The sequence below is a fragment of the Limanda limanda genome, chromosome 8, assembly GCF_963576545.1.
Source record: "Limanda limanda chromosome 8, fLimLim1.1, whole genome shotgun sequence".
Classification (NCBI taxonomy): Eukaryota; Metazoa; Chordata; class Actinopteri; order Pleuronectiformes; family Pleuronectidae; genus Limanda; species Limanda limanda.
This window is the reverse complement of record NC_083643.1, coordinates 26496937-26519218: the sequence shown is the minus strand read 5'-3', so window position 1 is coordinate 26519218 and position 22282 is coordinate 26496937. Positions and strand designations below refer to the sequence as shown.

Below are 22282 nucleotides of genomic sequence, written 5' to 3'. Positions count from 1 at the left end.
CTGTGTGAAATGCTCTTCACATCAGTCTATGTGCTTTTATCTACGGTGCCTGTGGTGTGGATCTCTCTCCATCTCTGCTTTGATGCTTGTGTCTGATATGCTTCAGGTGTGTCTGGCTCAATGACTGAGTGGATGATTGAATGCGAGTGTGTAGGTTTGTTTCCAGGGAGCTGATTGGTTCCAGCCACCAAGCTTGCAGGATAAGAGGACAGCTTCCCCCAGCTCCTGCGGCCTCTCCTCTTGCCACTGCCAGCCAGACTGCCAGCCAGATTTGAAAAGCTTTGGCTGCGGAGCACCCAACGTAAAAAGTTAGAATTGAGCCCTGATTATTTATTTATCTATCATTGCTTTCTGTAATCAAGTAATTAAGGCAGTAATTAAGTGTTATTGTCTCTATAGACAAAGTAAAAATCTAACAGATTGTTAAAGTGTACAGCAAAATCATTGGCACGACACTGCCTTAACTTCTTCATCTTCATAAGATGAGGTATTTGAAGAAGGTTCAGTCAAGATTTCGTTTCATCCATTTTTAATTGAATTTGTGTTGCTTCCTTCTTGTCTTAGATTATTTTGACCTAAATGCAGGGCGAACAGATTTAAAAGCTAATTCGTCCCTGCTGCCTTTGGTCTTTATAATGAGTATGTGATTTTGATATTGTATGTATCACCAGTGTGGTTATTGATTGTCTGTGTTTGTCTGATTGCTAGCTGTATAACAAATTGCCCCTCAGGAATAATAAAGATTGCTTCAGTCGCTCATACTATTAAGTTTGAGGTTAAATTTGTCAAGCCAATTTTTTGTTCTACAGAAAAGACCTCTTTAAAGGATATTAGCCATAAATCAGACACATTAACATCACTTCAGTCTTCATAAAAGTTGGTAGAGACCCTCAGTGAGTGTTTGGAAACAGGCCAACCAAAGCATTTTAAGGTTGACACATAAGGGGCACCACAAACACTAAACACATGTCTGAAAGATACTCTGTTACTTCACATGCACACAGAATTACATCCAAATCCGATGCACTGCACCAAAGGTATGATTGTGATCTCTCCTTCGTTAAACAGAATTAATCTAGCTGATGAAGACAGCTTTAATTTTGGCTGGTTTGAGCCCAGAATTGCCTCTTGTGGCTCCATTTCTATTGCTGACTAAGTTTTTTATTAGGACATGGCGTATAATGTCTGACTGGAGAAAACAATGAAATGGGTTCCTTAAACAAAATATGGCTTTTAAAAATCTGAAAGTGGTTCTCAGCAGTGTTAAGGAATCATCTGACCCAACACCCTTTTATATTAATATATGGAACAAAAAGTAGTATTACTTGTGTTTTTCATGCATCCTGAACTGGAAAGCTGGTCTAAAAACTTTTCCAAGACACAAACACTTCATACTTAGCTACAAGACATCGTGAAAAATGTTCAAATTCGTGGTCCAATAAATTCAAAATATGTAGACAAACTATATTGGCTGATATTTTGTCAATGAAAAGCTAGAAAAAAGTTAATACCTTACTCACTAAAAACATTCAAATCCTATCAGCCAGAGTGCAAACTCAGGGGACTGGATCAAGAAGCCACAAAGCAGTAGATAGGCAGTGTTTTGCAGATGGCATCAGAGAAGCCTATTTACAAAGATATCACAACCCAACAACATCTAGGGTCTTAATTATATCAGTATGAATCTTGTTCACCACTCACATGCTTTGCCTTTGCCATGACTTCCCACTGCCTCCGTTATCTCTGCCAGAGAGATGGACAAAGCCTGCTCCATGTGATAAACACTGGATCTGCTAAATGTGATATTTCAGTTGGATTTAGGAGCTCTCATTTGTACTCAACTATCCACAAAATCCCCGGTCGCGGTCAGCAGTTCTCCAAGTTTCAGGTCCCTCTCTGTTCTTCCTGAATTGTCTTATGATTTGCCAAAATGTCTTTGAGGCCAACCAAAAGCTGTTCAAGCCCTCCCCAAACCCCTCTCACAACCAGGTCCTTCTATTTCCGTGGATCCAGTAGCTGTATTCCTTTTGTCCTTCCATTACACAACTGTTGATTCAAACGGCACCTTGGAAAACCAACACTTATGACTTACTTGTCACTTCAGCTTTAGCTTCACCGATAGGCTCTGGGGTTTCCATCCTAAGAATTCCAAAAAGCTACCTTCTTACAAGAATCCCTGATGGACATGACTAGAATCCCCTCCAGCACACAGCTTGACAGGTGCAGGGCCAATCAGGTGCACTGCCATTAGGTGACAGAGACCTAACTGTATCAAAATGGAAACACCTTGTATGTCAAAGTTATGTTCACAGGTCCCTGAAGAATCAAAATGTTTTGTAAACAAATTTTTGACTAATTACCATTTTTCGGTGTTATGTGTAGATTCTGAAAGTGCTAATTAAGAGTTTAGCACTTTCATCTCTCTCCTTAACCTGCCCTACATTTGATTGGACTGTTGCTCGTCCAGCAGGCGAGGGTGGTGAAGCTTGTTAGTCCAGTTTTGCTGAGGATTCATGAAGTGAAGTGAAACGGCTCCGTTTGGCCCACGCCGCGGGCTCATCGCAACCTCTCATCGCCTGTCACCTTACAAATCTTTACAGCTCCGCTTAAACCATTAGGGCCTGGCTCAAGACTTGGCTACAGCGATGGGGGAGGGGATACGGAGATAGGACAGTGAGATGCTCATAGGGCTGATGGATGACTTTCAGGGGAGGAGGACAGATGGAGCATTACAGGGAGATGGAGGAGGGCTGGATGCGGGGAAGGTTTTAAGGTGTGTGGCTGACAAGTGTTTAAATTTTTGCTACTACTGTCAACTTTCTTTCTGGCTTGTGCAGAGTGTTTGTTGAATACTCTTTTTTTTTTGCTACAGACAGCTTATCAGACATTCCTAGCTAAATTAAACCAATAAATGGACTTTAAATTACAGTACAAATTCTCAAACACTACAAATGTCCTACCACAGGCAACTAAAATGCTTTTATGTTAAGATTGTATGGAACCTACAAAAGGTCAGGTGAAGAGACTGTAAAGTCTGATCAGGTTATTTGTTATTCTAATCTATTAATACGTGTTTTGAAAAGGAGTACTCAAACATATTCGGAGTTTTCACTGAGAGCCTTTTAACGGGCCTTAGGCCTTGAAGTTTTGTTGAGCACACACTTGTGTTACTTGCCACAGGCCTGCTGTTCAATGAGAGTTGGTATCCTACCCACTGTCTGTAGCTCCCAGTGTGTCTATAGTGTCCAGGTCCACTTTGTCCAAGTCCATCTTGTGCACAGCACTAAGCACCTTCTGCTGGTGCACCGGGTCTGTGATACCAATCTGACAAACGGAAAAATCTGTTAAGTTCAGAAATATGTGACAAATGTATTCTTCAGTATTCTTATTTGTAACAGCTACATTGTGCATTTATGTCCATTATTTTGACTGCGATATGCTTTTGACATAATGTCCCACATGTGGACCAGGGCAAGCAAACCAGAGAACCTAATTTTTCTTTGTTACCTCTTATGACAGATTTGAAGATTATGTTTACTAATATTTAGTTTGAAGGTGCCCACATTCTGCTTTGTTACTACTAAGTCCATTGTAACATTGTTTGTTGTTTACATAGGTGACTTTCTATATCCTTAATCCCACAGCAGAACCAATGCTGTTGTTACTGTGGTTATAGAGCTGTGTTTACAGCCAATCAGAGGAGGAGGCCTCTGTGTAAAGACTGCGGCACACTCAAGGACAATCGGGCTGATTTAGGACGGACAATTGCCGGGATGTTTCACAGGGAAGGTCAGTCGGTGCCGATTATCTGCTACCTTCCAGTCATGACTAGGTCCAGTTTTTTTTATCTTTTTCGCTGCAGTTTGTTTTCCAGTTCAGAAGGTGGCGGTAATGCCAACCACCAAACAGCAAGTGTGTGGTCTTATATTCTGGGCAAATCATCTAGTGTGAGAGTTCTGAAGATTATAGGATAAAAAAATTGGTTAAATCTGTCATTATGTCTGTTGTCTCCCAGGTTTTTTTTAAAACAGTCAAGAGTTGAAAATCTTCTTGTGTGCAGCAGTCGTAAAGGGACACACGCTTTGAAAAGTCAAACAAAAAGAGGAGCTCAGCTGACCAATCAGAACAGACTGAATTTTTGGGAGGCAGGCCAAGAACTAAAGAAGGACAATTCAGACTGTGGTTAAAAAGAGGCACTGCAGCAATGTACGATATGAGGCAAATAATAAGCTTTTGAACTTTTGAAAACACAGACTAGTGTTGCACGGTGTACCGGTACTAGAAAGGTACCGCGGTACCCTTACGTTAAAAACGATGCGGTTTAGCATATTTTTAGTACCGGTACTTTATTATAATTGTAGGCATAGAGCGCACTCTCTGCTCCGCTCCCTGTCCCGCTGCCTGCATGCATTGACTGCGAGGGGCGGGGCTACCCCCGCCCCTCGCTGCAGGGCGGCTGTGGCTGAGGGGTAGAGTGGTCGTCCTCCAACCTGAAGGTCGGCGGTTCGATTCCCAGTCTGAACCATCTGCATGCCGAAGTGTCCTTGGGCAAGATGCTGAACCCTGAACGGCCCCCCATAGAATAACAAAGTGCTGCAAGTAGATGAATGTGTGTGTGAATGTGAAACTGTACTGTAAAGCGCTTTGAGTGGTCTTCATCAGACTAGAAAAGCGCTATATAAATGGGGGGGATGCGAGAACTAATGCTTTGACGTCCGCATCTCTTTCACGGCGGAGCAGCAAAACAAGTCTCATCCCGCGGCTCCTCGGCCCCTCTGCAGTGGCTCCCTGTGCAGTGTTCATATGTTGAACTGGAACGTCACGTTCATTTGTCAAATCAGCATCGTATCAGACCAGCATGAAAAAAACAGGAGTGGGCGTGTGTGTGTGCGTGTGCGTTTGCGCGCGCGCCCGCGCCCAGGCAGCGCGCACACACACAGGCCCCGGAGCCCCGCCCCCCTACTCGCTCACTCAGGTGGCATGTTTTTACTTTTTTTTCACCTCAAACACACATCTGTAAAATTATGTAACTCTTGTGAAAATAACTATGTAGTCATATAGTCAGATACGGACAACAGGCCTGCATAGCCGTATATAATCAATGCTATGATGTCACCATGTAGTTTTCATTAATATCTTGCTGTAGGCTAATACTAATATGAATACCGTTTGTTAAGTGTTCAAAAAGCTGGGCGGGAACAAGCTGGTAAAAAAGGGAACCCTACAGATGTTTTATTTATTACTATCATAGATAAATATACCAGTATTATATCGTATTTGTGGTATCGTATCGTATTTGTGGCATCGTATCGAAAGTATCGAGTATCGTGATATTTTGGCAGGTATAGTATCGAAGTCATAATTTTGGTATCGTGACAACACTAACACAGACACTGTTTCAGGGTCAAGCCTAGCAAAGAGCAACAGAGCTGACAGACGCACAGATGTTACTGTCGTCCTCTACCTTCTCTAGGTCCTCCTTCTCCATGGTCAACAGGCAGTTCCAGGTGATGTCATTTTCCTATGCATCGAGTAAGAAAAAGAAAACATCAGTCAGCATTTACCGAATCAAAACTTCTGCAGCTGCTCCTGAGCCCACCACCTGAAACAGATATACCTGCATGAATACAATGAAAACAATCTACTGGTACCAATCAAACTCAGTCCTCCATTATCAGATAGGCCCTAAAACTTGGGCTGACCCTCAGTTTATTACAAGCCAAGTCAATCCAACACATTGGATCCACTATGAACCGCTGTGTGAAATATGTTAGCGAGTCAATTTATGACACGTTCCTAAGAATTAAAATTCCATTCTGTCCATGGTGCAGCTGTGTTCAACACAGTTGGGGTCACTGTATCTCACCCACAACACTGAACTTAGCTTAACAGCATATTTCTGCTCACCACTTTGGAAATCTCGAACATCAGTGACAGGCGCAGTGCGTACTAAAATATACATGATACTGAAGTCATATTATCGCATGCAACCAGTACTTACAGTCATGATGTCAGTGAGGTGGCCAAGATCAAGACCGTGTAGGAGAATCCCGAGTTCATCAAGCTTGGTTACACTGAGGAGGGCAGAGTCTTGAAAATCTTGACTTATTCCACAGTATGAATGAGCTGGGATGAGAATTAGACAAACACCAGTATCTCTACTAACTTGAGGGGTAAATGCTGTAACAGTAGAGGAGCCACTAGTGCTCTGGCCGGGACTTACAGTACTTCCCAGACATCAGCTAACTTGCATCCTGGCCATTGTCATCACATTGTGAAATATTTTGCTCTGACTTCAGACTTTTGGCTATAAATGGATTTGAAACACCTCTCCTGGAAAAACTAGGAAGAAATGCAAAAAAATTTGTGCTCCAGGGTTCCTGACTTGAACCTTTGACCTCCTGTAGAAGGGGTCGGGAAAAACAAAAGACAGCTATTTTTATTTTGGGAATCGAGTGCAACTAAAGCGTCACTGAGTTCAGACACATCAGAGTGACCACAGATTAAACTCAGTCTGACTGTTGTCAATGGCGAGCATACAATGAGCCCCTCGTCCCAAGACATTCAAAATTTGTGAAATGCATCACTTGGGATATAGCGTCTGTGTAGCTGACATGACAAATAGACAGTAATAATGTTTACAGCCCCACAGGTTGTGACTCCTGGTGCCAAACATGCTCAAACACAATGCTTCTGACTGATGATAATTGCTCCGGTGTGCCCAAATAGACTAAACATTCATGCAAGAGGTTTATTATTGTTTATGTCTGGTTGAACAGTGGGTCAACAACACCTGCTGCACAGGCACTGCTGCTTCACAGAAAATCCAACAGGGGGCAACAAGTATTCAGGCTGCAGGGAGGTATGCAATACTGCTCTGACAACAACCTGTACTAGCCAATGGTCATCAGAAACCTAGATAAGGTGTTATTTTTCCACAGTATCAGTATATGGGTCTAAATTAGTTTCTCTGCATGCATATTTTGGTAACTTGAGGCCACAACATGGTCTTGCAGACTCATAAATGTGATGCGCAAAAAGCCTGGATAACCTATTTAAACAGGATGGTTATGTCCATTTTAATGCAACCCTCACCACAAGTCCAGAACTCCAGAAAGCTATTTAGTGCAAGTCCCATCCCACCTTACCTTTCCTCAGAAGAAGGAGGCTCAGAGTTGGTCTTGAATAATTTAGACAAGGTCTCCTCCATGGAGCTGAAGGGCTGAACGATTGAGACATGCGATGAAGAGGACAGGATCCTTGTTATCTGTGGACAAACACTGGTGTTAGAGTATGAGATGTTTGAAAGACATCAGCAAAAGCACTTAACTCACAGTGGGCTAAGATGCAAAATACGTAACACATACTTAAATCACCAACAATAATTTTTTCCTGAAATTAAAAAAAAGATTAGTTAAACAAATCAAAGAAAAAATGTAACAAATCCCCTAATCATTCATTTGACTTCCTAGAGCGTTGTAATTACTTGAAATGATACACTTCTAATATCTGGTGTCTAAATACATTGAAGAAAAACTCAAATAGAAGTACTTGGGATACCTGTGCATGTTTGAAGATCACGGCCAGGTCAGCAGGTCTTTTGCCAGCATTGTTCCTTATGTTTTTGTCTGCTCCCAGCTGGAGGAGCTTCAGCACTGCCTCCTCTCTGCCATACTGCACTGCTACGGACAAAGCCTGAAAATATTTGCATTATTTATTGCATAACAAGTTTAATGAATCCAGCACTTTCAGAACTACAGCACGACCTGCAGATTCCCCATGAAGGGACCTGCTCTGACCAAAAAAAACAACAACAAAAAAAACAGTAGCACACCGTGTATCCATTGCCATCCTGGACATCGATGACTGCCCCATGGGACACCAGCAGGTTGATGACCTTACTGTAGCCGTCCCTGGCTGCCAGCATCAGACAGGTCATTTGTGACCTAAAAAGGACATGAGACAAGGAAGCAGAAAAGAGAAAAGGTTAGGAGAAGACTATGGATTTCAAATTATGTCAAACGATGACAGAAAAGATGAAAGATCTGAGGAAAGACGGCGAAGAAATGGAGAAATTATTGAAAAGGAGTGACGTAATGGTACAGAGAGACCACTAGGGAGCAGCAAACACCATATGTTCATCTAGATTCTGGAACACAGATTCAGCACATTCAGAATGACTGGTCACAGAAAAAAATAATCACAACAAATTAACCGTACACCTTTCATACATTCACAGATACATCTATACGATACGTCTATGGAAGTCTATTATGGGCTAATATGTCAGACATGGGGAACAGACCAACATGTATCCCAGTAGGCTGATCGTTGATGTCTTATGACCATCAAGGGCTGAAGTAGACTAACAAACAAACTCACTCATTTATATAGTCAGATTGGGTAAAAACAATATCATTTGGTCTCTGTGAAGTGGAATGATGTATGTTATTATTTGCATATATAGCAGGGAAGTGAGATCCAGTCACAAGTGGTCCCAGCAGACCTATTTCAATCTAGTGGTCTAGTTTTTACAATCTATAGAGTATTTGATCCTGTAGTTTTTGAGTTGAATAACTCTTTGAGCACAAAAACAGAGTGTTTTTACTAAAACTACACAAAAACACATGTATATCCTTAAACAGCCAACTACTGTGACATGGTTACTAATAATCATTCCTCTGTTGCCTTCATGCGCTTGCTTCTACCTGAACAAGGACTGACTCTGCTACAGTACTTCTTATCACCTCTGACTCAAACACAGTAGGTGAGAAAAGTACATCAGTTTAATGAGCTAGGGAAGTCCAGGGGCAATTCATCACTTTGCTTTTACTGTCTGTGTATGTGAGAGAGGAAAAAATGAGATATTTAAAGGGGTAATCCATAATTCACATGTAAACAAAGAAAGAGGGGAATTGATTAACAGATCTTTGAATACATGGACTAACACTGGCTAGTGAATGTGTCTATTTCTGAAGCAGTAAAAGTTTTAGGAGAAGTCGAGAAGCCATAACATTGTGATTGATGTTTTTGATAAGTCCCATTTAAATATGGAGATACTTAAGTATTATATAATTACATCACAACAATTTTAAAGCATTTCTGATAACCAGAAGGTTATGTCTGACGGGATCTCTAATAAAACGAGATACTTTAACACACCGATGGAAAATGCCTATAAATCTATTATATTTAATTATTTCGAATATATATATGTACATAGCTAGAGATGTTATATTTTTATTTTACAGTTGATACATTTTTGTCTCATGGTTCACAATAATTGTCACATGAACCCACCCTTAATCCCATAGATAGTCATGCCTTCTGTTTGCTTTGTCTTTCTGAGTTGGGATGAACTGCTGTTATCTGTATTACTTTGTTGGCGATTAGAATTGTTTACTTTTGTAGCAATGTTATCTGAAAAACCTTGTAGAATCCATGTAGAGCAGTGGTTCTCAAAGTGGGGGGGGCGCGAACACGCTCCAGGGGGGGCGCGATGTTACACAGAGAAAAAAATAAAAAAATAAAGTAAAAACTTTAATTTTTTTTTTTTTTTTATTCATTGCTTTATAAACTGTTTTTCAAAATGTGTAGTAGGCCTATTCGTAACCTAATCTAAGGAGTAATTGCTCCACAGTCTTTTTAGAAAGCTCGTAGCCCCAAGAGCTAGCCTTCTAACTAGCTAACTTCTTCCAACTGCAGCTAGCCCTTTTCTCCTTAACACCTACCTTTACATCTTCAATCATACACTGTGTTGCAACAAAACACCAGCACTTGAATACTATTCTGTGCTGTCCCTGTCTACATTGTGTACTGTTCGTTTTGTTAGGAACCTTTGCCTAGCACAGCCTTTTTCTTTATTCCAACTACCCCTAACAAGCTTTGGGGGGGCCCAGCTTGCAAAAGCTTGAGAACCCCTGATGTAGAGCATCAGTGGGTTTTAAACACCGTCACAGCAGAACAACATCATTCTATGACATATTCCAAGAAATCAAACGGTAATGTTCTATGTGAACTCAAACAAATGAACGAACGGCTTTGGGTTTGTACAGCAATTCGTCTCTGCCTACCAATCAGTCACTTCCTCTTTGACTCAGGCGAACAGGTTAGGTAGCGTCATTCATTTCTGTGTGTCCAGTGCTACAGTAAATTCCCAGGGGGTGTTTTAATGCCAGACAGGTACCAAGGTCACTCAGATACTGTTTCAGCATGTTTGTCCTGCACGAGTGTGAGTCAAGGCTGGTTCCCAAACAGACAGCTGATCGATGTGCAGACAGATCAGCGCAAACATCTTTAGTGGTGTCCAAGTTGCATGAAAAATTACTTTAAAAAAAAAAAAACACTTGACTCACTGTTCCAAAGCAATCACACTACATCTCAGTCTATAATCATGTCAGTTGAATCTTAAACTCACAATGTCGATATTTAAAAGACTCAAAAGTATTATATCTTGACCGTCAAAATAATAACTAAAATGGTAGTGATCCGGATTTGCAACAACATTCTTGGGGTCTTACTTAGATCAACAAGATTTGATGTAAATCTGTTGAGTGGTTTAGCATTATCCAGAGGTGTAAAGTAACGAATTACATTTACTCACGTTACTGTAATTGAGTAGTTTTTTCGTGTACTTTGTAATTTTTTGAGTAGTTTTTGAAATGGGTAATTTTACTTTTACTCAAGTAGATTTTAACCGAAGTATTGTACTTCGCTACATTGAAAATTACATCCGTTACTGAGTAAAACAAAAACATAGTTCAGGGCGCAAGGCAATTGTCACTGCAGTGGTAGATGCTGCATAGAGTGGATGACGTTCCCTAACGTGCACATTCAACATATGAAAACTGATCGTAAAGTTCACTGTTCGTGAAAAATATGCGCGACAGGCACAACACTGCACAGGGATCCACTGCGGAGGGGCTGCAGAGCCGCGGGTTGCAGACCCCTGGCTACGGCGAAAGAGCGATTTGTTTACTGCTCCGCCGTTAAAGAGATGCGGACGTCAAAACATAAGTTCGGCTATAATATTAGATCCGCCACGCATTTTCTCCTCCCGGTCGCGCACCTGTTATGCCTCCGGGCCGCAATGGTGGGGCGCACCATACAGTTTGAGAATCACTGTGCTACACAGGGGCAGCCCTAGCACATTTGGTGCTCTATGCAAGCTTCACTCCTGCCTCCCCCCCCCCCCCCCCAAAAAAAAGTTGAAAAACGGAATTGCAACTTTCAGACGGTATTTTGCCCTGTAAGACTGCATTTCTTTTCAAATAAACACAATAACGATCGCAACGACATGGTGCAAGCATTCGTTTTAGACAGTGTCTCTCCTCAAGAGAAGGAAACATTACGTAACGTTTTAGCTAGACCTCAGATAATATGAACGTGTTCACCGTTCAAATTGATTATTTGTCATTAAGTTGCGTTCAGTTCAACGTTCTCATAAAAATGAACGTGTTCAATGAACGCGTTCTTTTGAACGGGTTCATGCACAACACTGCCTGAAACTGAATAGCCTACTGGCCTACCTGCCTCGGCCGCCTGCGGGTGACTCTTCAGCTGTGCTGGATTGCTGTTCACTGCAAAGTGAACCCGGATGAGCTCTACTCACCTTGAAAATCAGCTGCTGCTCAAACTCTACAAGAAGTTTGTAGACTAGTGCTCGAAAGGTGGACCAAAGTTTAACCAAAAGTTTAAATATGCAGTGGGACAGCGGCATTTTAACTTTTTATTTTAGCTGTCATGTGGTTCATGTCTTGACATGTCCTCCCAAAAGTTCTTAAATGTTGTGTTGACATGTTAAATGTTTAATCTTTGACATGTTAAATGTCATTGCACTTAAATTTGTAAATATCTCCTTTAATTAAAAATAACTGTTTTTGGATTGGATTTATGACCCCTTGTCCTTTTTTGCACTGTATAGGAGCGGCCCCCATCAAGTTGTTGGAAGTAACTAAGTAACTTTTACGTAAAGTACATTTTAAATGAACTACTTTTTACTTTTACTTGAGTAGATTTATAGATTGGTACTTTTACTTGTACTTAAGTAAAATTTCATCAAAGTAAAGGTACTTTTACTTGAGTACAATATTTCAGTACTTTTTACACCTCTGGCGTTATCCTACTAACAGAACAACACGGACCAAAAGATAACCTCCTCTCCAGATGTAATGAGTCAACTATGCACAGACAGCATGTTATCGGCTGGTTGCATGCACTGATAATAACCTACTCTCGTATAATAAGGGAGTGAGGATTATTCTCTTAATGTATATTCCACATGGATGCTGTTCCCAAAACTAGTAAAGTAAGAAGTCTCAGGTCATGTAAGGAAAGTCCAAGTCACAAGTCTTCACGGACAAACTGAAAGTCAAAGTCTTGAGGTGTCTCAATTCTATACATTTCATGACATGAAATGGAGATTTTTCTTTCCAAGCTGTAATATACTGGCCTTTCTAATCGTGTGGCTGCAGAAGGCCTGGCTCTCACTGTTAGTAATTTCACATTTTTCTATAATTTTGAAGGTTTTGATTTCAAGACTCTACACAAGTCTTAAAGGAATTCAGTTTCACATAGATTAAATCTGACTAGCACTCAAAGCTCAGGTCTACAGCTGTGTGTATGTGTCAATACCAGTTGCCACTCAGCATTTCTATAACTTTTTAAAGAGTGAAAACAGTTAAAATAATAATAATTTAAAAAAAAGCACTTAGCATTTTTCTCATCATTGAGAGATAAAGTAACAACTGTCAAATCAGGTTTACCCTTTCAAATAAATGGCATTTTTGACATTCCCAAATGGAGATTGTGCTGATGTGTCATTGCCCTAAGCTTACACTAGTAAGGTTAGTTAGGTTTCAGAGGCTTTCAGAGTGGATGAATACACATTGTGCTCCTGTAGGACTTTGAGAGTTGACAGTGAATGTGTGTTTACACAGCGACAGAGGGACGAGCAGCTGGTGTTAATCACTGGTTTCATATTCAGCCGTAACAGGCGATGAGAAGGACGTTTATCCTCTGCACCCGCATGAACCCCATATTCTTCTTTTGCTCTGAATGTTGGCAGCTATTGGTCCGTCCTCCTCACCATCTCTCCTCATCTGCATCCTCCTGCATCTTGTTATCTTGCTTCAAATATTTTGTCTGGGAAGGAGACAATTTTTCCCTAATGCTACAACGTGTGTGTCACGTGTGTGTCATCAGGTGCTATGTGTCGTGCATGTAATGGCATTCTTGCAGTAACAGAGTGGCTGCGAATTAGTAGAAGCTAAATAAAGCCACTGGGGGCTGTATCCTCACTTTGACTAAGCACGTATCCACAGATGTCACGGAATAACCTCCCTTCGTTATTTCCATGAGATGGAATTTTCCATGTTTTTCACCAGAACAGGAAACCACATTACACATCAAATCGCTGAAATCACAGTCACTTGTATTTATTTATATAGTGAAATATTTTTTAATTATGTATATAGACAATTTTCAATTAATTGCCAAAGTGGTGTCAGAGAGCAGATCCCACTGCCAATGTTCTGAAAGTGTTTCCGGAACATTTCTGACAATGTGTCACTCTTAACATAAAATAGCTTTTCTTTTTATAATTCTAATCATTCAATCCACATAAAACTCTTATTTGTCAGATTAGGAGTTTCAGAATGTTTTTGACGTTTAACTGCCTAATCTGAGTACAGCTACAGTATGTGCTTATCAAAAGAAAGCTGGTCCTGAGGGCAGCGAATGGCTGAGCGGAGCATGAGGTCCTGTTGAGTGAATGGATGGATGCTTCAATTTTTCATTTACATAATGCTAACCATTTGTATCTGGTTAGATCTGGGCCAACATATAGATCTAACACGGAGCCAGATTTTTCCCACGTGTTCTTCTTTGTTTTCGTCTTTAACTTTCCGAAGCAATTTTCAGAAATGAACCCTGGAAAATGTCTGTACAATTGGTTCCGGATTTTGGAATGAACATACGAAGTACGCAGCAAGAGATTATCCCAATAAGAGACGAGTTCACAACAATGTTCAGGTGAGGGGTGAAACCTGGGTAGAGCCTGCATGAGATGACGTTTAAATTCAGCTGCACAAAAGCCATGTTTTTTTTTACAGCACATTGAAACCAAAATCAGCCCGAATCAGCAAAAGCTCTTGAATCTCATCTTCTTTTGCTGCTGTTCGCCTTTTGTCTTTCACTGAAATTTCAATGTCTATCTGTTAATTATGTCACAAACATTAATATTTGCAAAACTTGCTTTACTCCTTCACTCATTAGTTCTAAGTTTTTTATTGTTATTGGAACAGAATATGCATGGTTTATTACTGTAGTGTGTGCTGTAGCAGTCATGCCCGAAACTTCATGTAGCAGCGATGCTAATATATGTTTAAAGGGAAAACTAAATTTTGCCTGTTTTTAAACCTTTAGATATTTGGATGTACAAAGTACTAAAACCATGTCTCCTGGGCTCCATCCAAGTGTGTACAAAAGCTTTCAAGATCCTTCCTGCACACCCCTTACACTGTGTGTGATTGTTTGTCTGTCTGTCTGATACCCGTCTGTACATGCACATGCCAAAACAGGACATTCCAAACAAAAACACACAAATATGCTCTGTATGGAGCAGTGTGGTGCATAATGCTACCACATGGCAGCCAAACATAACGAAAGTCATCAAAGGAAATTTGATCTAGCACCTCTGTTGTTTCTTCCCCTGTTCAGGTCAAATCCGGAGTGCTTTTCCTTGGCCTACATCAATAGGGGTGTGACAGTAAATTCGACAGTGGTGAAAAACCCATAAACATTTAGGCCTGAGACACATCTGTAACCCTGCCTCACCTGTCTGCCATGTTGGGATCAGCATTTCTGGACAGCAGAAGATCCATGCAGCGAGAGATCTCGTCTTCACTGGCAGATGCTGTGCAGCTGGCCATGAGCAATGTCCAATTATCTGTGGACAAGAATGAATCACTGTGTTAAAAACATAATCACAAATGTTAAGCTAAATAACATTTAAAAAATCCGTTAAAAGGTCATTTAAAAGGTAAAAAGCCAGTATCACTGAAGAGAAACAATAACAGGTAGGTTAAAAACAGGACCAAATAACTGCGAACATAACTAGAAATACCACAATAACAGTACAGTTTCTGTGTACATATTTTTACATAAATGTTTTTCCACGGATTCATATTCATAAGATCACGTTGACCACTGAAATGTAATCCCTTAATTTTGAGACCAAGTGACAACTGAAATTCCCTTGGTTCAGTGTTGAAATATCACATTCAAGAGGAAGGGAAATCGAATCAGTTAATCAGTGAGAATTCACAGGGATGTGAGGTCAGTGTGACCCTGACCTTTACCCTCCAGGGACGAAAATCCAATCTGTTCATTTTAAGTCAAAGTAAATGTATGAACCAAAATTGAAGACATTCCCTCAAGTCAAATGTGAAAGGATTCATTAATAGTGTTCAAGAGATCTGCCCTCAAAAACCAAAAAAATTGATTTGTGAGGCCATTTGACGTCTAAATCGAATTAGCTCATCCTTATGTCCAAGTGAAAATTTGTACCTCTCAAAATATTGCATTTACGGACGGACAACCCGACAACCTAATGCCTGCTGGGACTGGCTGACAGCGGTGTGAAGGCATAGAAAACTAAATTTAGTAGTTTGCAATAAAAACCAGCCACAAAGTCCACTAAGCAGATAGTTCAGTGACAGCTATCTTAAATGTTTTTACTTCTTACTGAGCCTTCTTAAACCTGAAATGCTTGAATAACTTCAAACTAGGCCAAGATCGAGGATGGAGCTGGCCAGGTATAGTGACCCAACATCCCTCTCCCTAGCCACTCTTCCCAGCTCCTCCTGAGGGATCATGAGGCTTTCCAAGGCCAGATGGGAAATCTAGTCCCTCCAGCAGATTCAAGGTCAACCCCACTGTCTCCTTCCAGTTGGGCCTGCCTGGTACACCTCCAAAGGAAGGCTCCCAGGAGGTATCCTGACTAAATGCCACCCAATGGAGAGATCTTATTTGGGGCCGCTTGCATCAGCGACCTGGTCACTGTCTAGAGCAGGGGTGTCCAAACTACGGCCCGCGGGCCAACTGCGGCCCTCCATCCATTTTTAATTGGCCCGCATCAATGTCTTAAAATATAGCTTATAAAAAAAAAAAAAAAAAAAAAGTAAAAGCAAGGCTGTGATTGGTCTACTAACTACATCCTTTCCAGAGTCAAATATTTCCGGTTTCATGCCCCATAATACCGGCAGAAACCAAGGAAGATTTAGAAGAACGGATATGGACCAAATAGAAGAGCACTTGGCAGAAGAGATCTGAAAGTATGACCACTTGTATAACCCGTCACTGACTAAATACAAGGACACGCAGATGACTTGCAATTCCTGGAAGGAGATCTCGGCTGACGTCGGTTTGCAGGTCGACGAGTGTACAAAGCTGTGTAGAAAGATCAGGGAAAAATTTGTCCTCCGCCCTGAGCGACGCGACTGTCAACAGTCCACTCCAGGGCAGGGGGGCGTGGCGGCGCGAGTGGCCCAGTCCTTGGTATTTTTTTCTGTATGTGGCCCTCGGGACAAAAAGTTTGGACACCCCTGGTCTAGAGCTTGTGACCATAGGTGAGGGGGAGCAATCCACCGTTTTTCAGCAGAAAACTTGAGGTCATCCTCTCATCCTTATCGCTCAATTCTCTGTTCTTTAATGTCAAATTTTCTGTTTTCCTTGTGGAATTATGTAGTTAGGTGAGTATGGTTTGCTTTGTTGGAACATGTAAAAAACTATGAGCTATCCACTACTGTTTTTTTTTTTAGCAAAGCAACAAATCAAAAAGGGAAGAGGATTACATAGATTTCATGCCAGTGAAGTCATACATCACTATAATAAAGAAAAGACAAAAGTCTGGATTAGAACCCGGGGATAGAGATGGATAGCTTTTTATCTGGCATCAGGAAGTGTAGAGGCCTTTATAGGACCGAGTGATTTCAGAGGAGTCGTCTCCTTATCTTATCCTGATAAAACTGGCCTGACGTGCGGGGCACTGTGCTCAATTCCTGTTTTGTTCTGCCAATGAGTGAGTTCCTAACCTGTGTGTGTGTGTCTTCCTCTGTGTGTGTGTGTGTGTGTATGTACTGTGTACCTGGGCACCAACAACTTTATGCGGATTCCTGTGTTTTGGAGCCTGTGCATGTTTGGCTCTGTATCTGTGTGCAAGTGTGTGTGTGTTTATATTGTGTGTGTGTGTGGGTGTAAACCAGACAGCCTGGGTTGTGTCTACAGAGGACTGGTGTAAATAAATCTGTGGCCTGAGAATTGGTGAGAGTGTGTGACAGCAGCATGGCGACCGTTATCAATCAATCATGCATTCCTCCGCATAGCCTCGCCACCTGGACAAACGCCATCAGGACGCTACCACACGTCATCCTCCTGTTTAATTGTTTCCTTCACCTGCCTCAAGCGTCAGATGCAGACGCCATGTGAAATCAGTCTCACACTCACACACAGTTTAAACACGACAGTCAGGTCAGAGAATTAATTGACATCAGATATCAACAGCATGACTAGTGCTGTAGTTCAAAACTAGGGCTTGTGGACTTGTAGGGGCGACAGTACGAAGTTTCTTTCCGGTCTTTATATAAAAACTTTTGTTTTGATAGGACAATTTTTTCATTTCACGTGCAGACGTTGTAATACCTTCCCTTAAAACCCTACCCCCTCTCTCAGAAAAAACATGCTCACGTGTACATTTTCTCTCCTCTTGCTCAAAACTCAAAAGAAAAGATAACTAACAAATTAAAACAGAAAACAATTAACATCTATGAGTAAAGATGGTTTGAACCTATAAAAACTGCTTCGGTCAAGTCAATTATTTCCTCCTTGAGCCAAAGTGAATGTTTGTATCAAATTTGAAGACATTTCTTTAAAGCAATCTTGAGATATCACATCCACAAAGTGTTTGTGAAGACAACAACCTAAAGCTTTGACCATCAAAATCCTATCAGTTCATCCTTGAGTTCAAGCGAATGTTTCTGACAAATCTAGAAGGATTCTCTCAACGTGTTCCAGACGAACAGACAGATGGTCAAACAACCTAAAAAACATAATGCCTCGAGCTCTGGCTCTCGCTGACACAGATCAAAAGAACGAGTGAGGTCGGACAAATCGGCATACTGCTGTATTTCCTCTAGGATTCTTTTAGCAGTGGGGGGTAGGCCAGTCTGTATAACAATCCCCCCAGTATTATTATAAATAATATGTATGTGTTTCTGGATAAATGGGGCATCGCCTCTTCTATAACAATGAAGTTAGGAGGAACACCGCATTGTGAGAAAAATGGTGTGTGGCAGGTGAACTACAAGCACACAAATCTATTTTTTTCACTGTGGTCATGGGAAAGAATACCTCATAATTCATTGAATGAATCAAACAAACACAGTACTGGACAGGTCCTAATAACTTGTGATGTTTTAATTGTTAAAGTGCAAAGTGAGCTCAGGTCAGCACAAGGCAGCCGTGCCCGATGTGCTTCTACCCTCATCCAAAAGTAAAATGTAAATAGCACAAACCAAGCGATTAACTTTAAAATGTGTTTTTTCTTTGTTCATAATAGTCAATGTGATAGTGAGATTACTGCAGATTAAGACACAGTACACATTAAGATGCTAATAATTTCTCCGGGTTTTTAAGACAATTAAGAATCAAATATGTTATTAATGAACAAATAGCTTCATGTAATTTATGACATCTGTTTCAGAAAACTATAAATCCATAAATGACATAACATGAACATATATATTGCCTACCTTTCCTACAGAGCCTGCCTAGATGTTACATATTTGAGAGACTGCAAAAAAAGCACAAGAGGTTTGGCAGCCACAGTACATCTGAGCGCAGACAAACATTTTGAGCAGCAGCAGAGTGAGTTGGCACGCGACAAGGGGCTGTTTGAGCAATTGGGCAGGGCTCACAAAATCGGAACATGAAATGAAGAAATAATGCTCTCAAAATGAAAGAACACGCTCTTGGATAAAAAAAGGAAAGAAACTCCATTCCACAGGGGGGGTTCCGAGTGGATACCCGAGAAAATTGAGAATGCAGTGGTCTCAAAATAATGTTTTGTTCCTGCAGCAGAAAGAGACTGGAATGCAAAAAATGTCTTTACTGAACAGAAGTTTACTTTCACCACTTGTTGTTCAAACTTGAACTTATCATCTTGGCTACAGTCTAGTCTGACAGAACTAAAATGTGCACAAAGGAATTCAATTTCCCTTTGTATTGTGCATACTGTTTACAATGGCTGCTTCTATGCATAACGTGGAACTTTATTTCGTACACATGCTGTTATCTGCTGTAAATTGTTGATAAATGTGTCGATACTTTAATTAATTTGCAGTGTTCTTTGTCGTGTTGATTTCTAAGAAATTAATGAGTTTGCAGTGTTGAGTGGTAAATTGTAACAGTTTACAACATACAGCTTCTCAAACTTTCCTCTAGACAATTAGTTCCGTTATTTGACTTTAAATAGAAAGGGATACAGCAGCAATACTGATAGAATCTGCTTTTCTTTCCCTTTGCAACTCAAAAACAGCAGACAGATGCATAACCCTTATATAATAAAAACAAAATAACTTATTTATAATTTTAGAAAAAACAATGGTTCCCACAATAGTCATGTCACTGGAGATGGGATCACAACTAACATTCAGATCTTAATCTACATATAATATTGTTAAATATGTCGCAAAGTAGTGACAATTGCCCATATTTTCACCAGAAACTGACTACAAAATCAAGTCATAGTTTCGGCACTGTATATTTTTGTATGTACTTGGTTGCAGACTTGTTAACAAGAATTTTCCCCCCCTGCATGTTTTACCCAGACTGACCTTGATCCAACAGATGCCTTCAATTTCTCCTGCTTTGGGATGAGGGTGCAGTGTGCATGAACTAAAAACAACTCAATGGATAAGCGGTGTGTTTCTGCACAAGTTCCTCTTTGGCGTCATCACCATTAAGTAATGTCAGATGAACCGTATTGGTGCAGAGGCCCAATTGGTCCCCCGGTCTTTGGCTGTAGCAGGTGAGGAAATTGAAAAAAGGTGCCACAGGGAAGAATAGCTCGACACCAACGCAACAGGGACCGTCAGGAGAACAGGAGGATTAGGTATGGCTTTTTCATATCCGTCTGGAAGGCAGCAATGTTATGGGTGTTTTCTAATCAGACTGCTAGGGGTTTTTTTTCTGAAAGGTAGTGGGTGAAGGATCACAGAGAGGTCAGTGGAGCCTTTACTTCTATAGCATGGTATCAACCACAACTACAAAATACATCGAATTTGTTCCCACCCAAACGCAGTGACTCATATTGCTCTGACCTTTGCTGAAGTTGACGCTGGCGCCTCTGTCCAGTAGCACCTTGGCCAGGTCGTAATTAGCCACATTGACAGCACACATGAGAGGAGTCCATTCAAAGCCAAGCCTGGTCTCCACATCCATGCCTGTTCATTCAAAGAGGTTCACATTAAGTCAAATATAAAATTTAAATGAGATAAGAACTAAATCTAGTCATGTCCAAGTTGTTTGAACTTCAAACATCATTATATATCATGTTGGCCTAATAATAAGACAACTCCCACCTTTCTGATACATCAATAAAAACGGAAGAATTGGGCACATGCAATATATTAGCAGCTTCGAAGTTAATTGTCACAGCAAAACAAGGATACAGCAACAGAAACTTAAGGAAAAATCCATTAACATTTTCAATAATGACTTACTTTTATTTAAAGCCAACTGTCAATTTGTGCCACATAAAAAGAGAGTACTTGCCATTGTCCAACAGCTTCTCTAAAGTCTCAGTGTCTCCTTTACTGATGACCTTTTTCAACACTGACACATTATCGTCAGCATGCGGTTCAGCAGCTTCCATATCCTGGGAAAATTAGAACCAGAATAGACGAACCAAAACTGATACTTAAATGAGTTTGGAAAATGTGCCATATGTATGTTAGTGAATTCAGTCCCTGAGCTCCAGGGAGTAAAATTCTGCTGGAATGAAAATAGGAGATCTTATTAATATTTGGTAGAACTCATTCCTGTCCTTCAGGAGGGGTAGTTATGGCTTTTTGTCAATCAAATGTAAAGGAGAACAAGTAGGAATCTTACTTTGAATTAAACTTGCTATCGTGTTATAATATTGTCAATGGCATAGACTCTATGCAGTGCCTAGAGGTACATGTAATTCAAACTTCACTAAATATATATATTGTCCACAAGGGGGTGCTAAATCACACCGAATGACAAGAATACAGTATACTGTACAGTTAATGTAACTAGTTACTTTAGTAATTTGCACTGTTCGGTGAGAGAAACTTAACTGCTAACAATTGACAGAGATGAAAAGGATTCTGTGTGTGACATGTGTTTGATAAAAGGAGGCTGGTTGATATTCCGCAGAATTAAAGTTTTCACTTTTCAGGTGAGTGGACCAAACGGTAACAACTTATTGAGATGAGAACTGTAAAACGTGTCTCACCTACAGACCAGCTGACATTCATCAGCTCATTGCTACTTATTGTGCGCAAGCTAGCCAGCAATTAGGTTTAGCTAGCTAACGTGGCCGTCTGTGTAAAGTGACATAAACCGTGTTTGGAGAAGATGGAGGTGGTTTTGTGAATGAACCTTGAGACAGGGAGTCCGCTTGGCCGAGCTGCAGCCGAGGTCCCAGTCGTCGTTGCTGCCGTCGCTCTCATCTCCGGCCGGGAAGGCGCTGTCCATGAAGCTGTCCATCTCGGTGATTAGCCTCCAGCTAGCTGCTGCTATGCTACCACGGGAGAGGCCACAGGTGCAGGGGGGGGGGGGGGGGTGTTCACGTGCTGCTCCGAAAGTTCAGACAACAAGACCAACATGGCCGCGCGTGGAAGGGTCAAGTTTAACTACACTATAGCGGTGAGTGGTCATTTGTCTTTATATGGAAAAACAACTCCCTAAGTTACCTTTATAGTGTGTTCCAGTCCTGTTGCTGCTATGTGGTTATGTTAAACCCTCATAATAGCTATTCATTCAAAATATTAAATTATTAAAAATAATATGTTTTGCTCTTATTTAAGTTACATTGTCTACATCATGATAAGTGTGTTAAACCTAACTTATTTGTTGTTTTTCTATTTTACACCCGCCCAGGTACCAGAGATGAAAATTTGCCTATTAGCTTAACTCAGGCATATTTACAGTGCTGTTATTAATATGCATTATGCTATCTAGATAATTAGCATTGCTA

The 22282-nt window shown here is 40.8% G+C and overlaps 1 protein-coding gene across 1 annotated transcript in view; it reads right to left on the bottom strand.

The window, feature by feature from the left end:
* Positions 1-21792, bottom strand: part of asz1 (ankyrin repeat, SAM and basic leucine zipper domain containing 1) — a 30354-nt gene extending 8562 nt beyond the window's left edge. The window contains exons 1-10 of the mRNA XM_061077288.1: positions 21685-21792; positions 20833-20935; positions 20379-20501; positions 14836-14947; positions 7835-7946; positions 7561-7695; positions 7149-7267; positions 6002-6074; positions 5465-5521; positions 3212-3324 (exon numbers count right to left, since the gene is read on the bottom strand). Coding sequence (XP_060933271.1) covers positions 3212-3324; positions 5465-5521; positions 6002-6074; positions 7149-7267; positions 7561-7695; positions 7835-7946; positions 14836-14947; positions 20379-20501; positions 20833-20935; positions 21685-21792 — 1055 coding nt within the window. The remainder of the gene's footprint in view (positions 1-3211; positions 3325-5464; positions 5522-6001; positions 6075-7148; positions 7268-7560; positions 7696-7834; positions 7947-14835; positions 14948-20378; positions 20502-20832; positions 20936-21684) is intronic.
* Between the last annotated feature and the right edge of the window lie 490 nt (positions 21793-22282).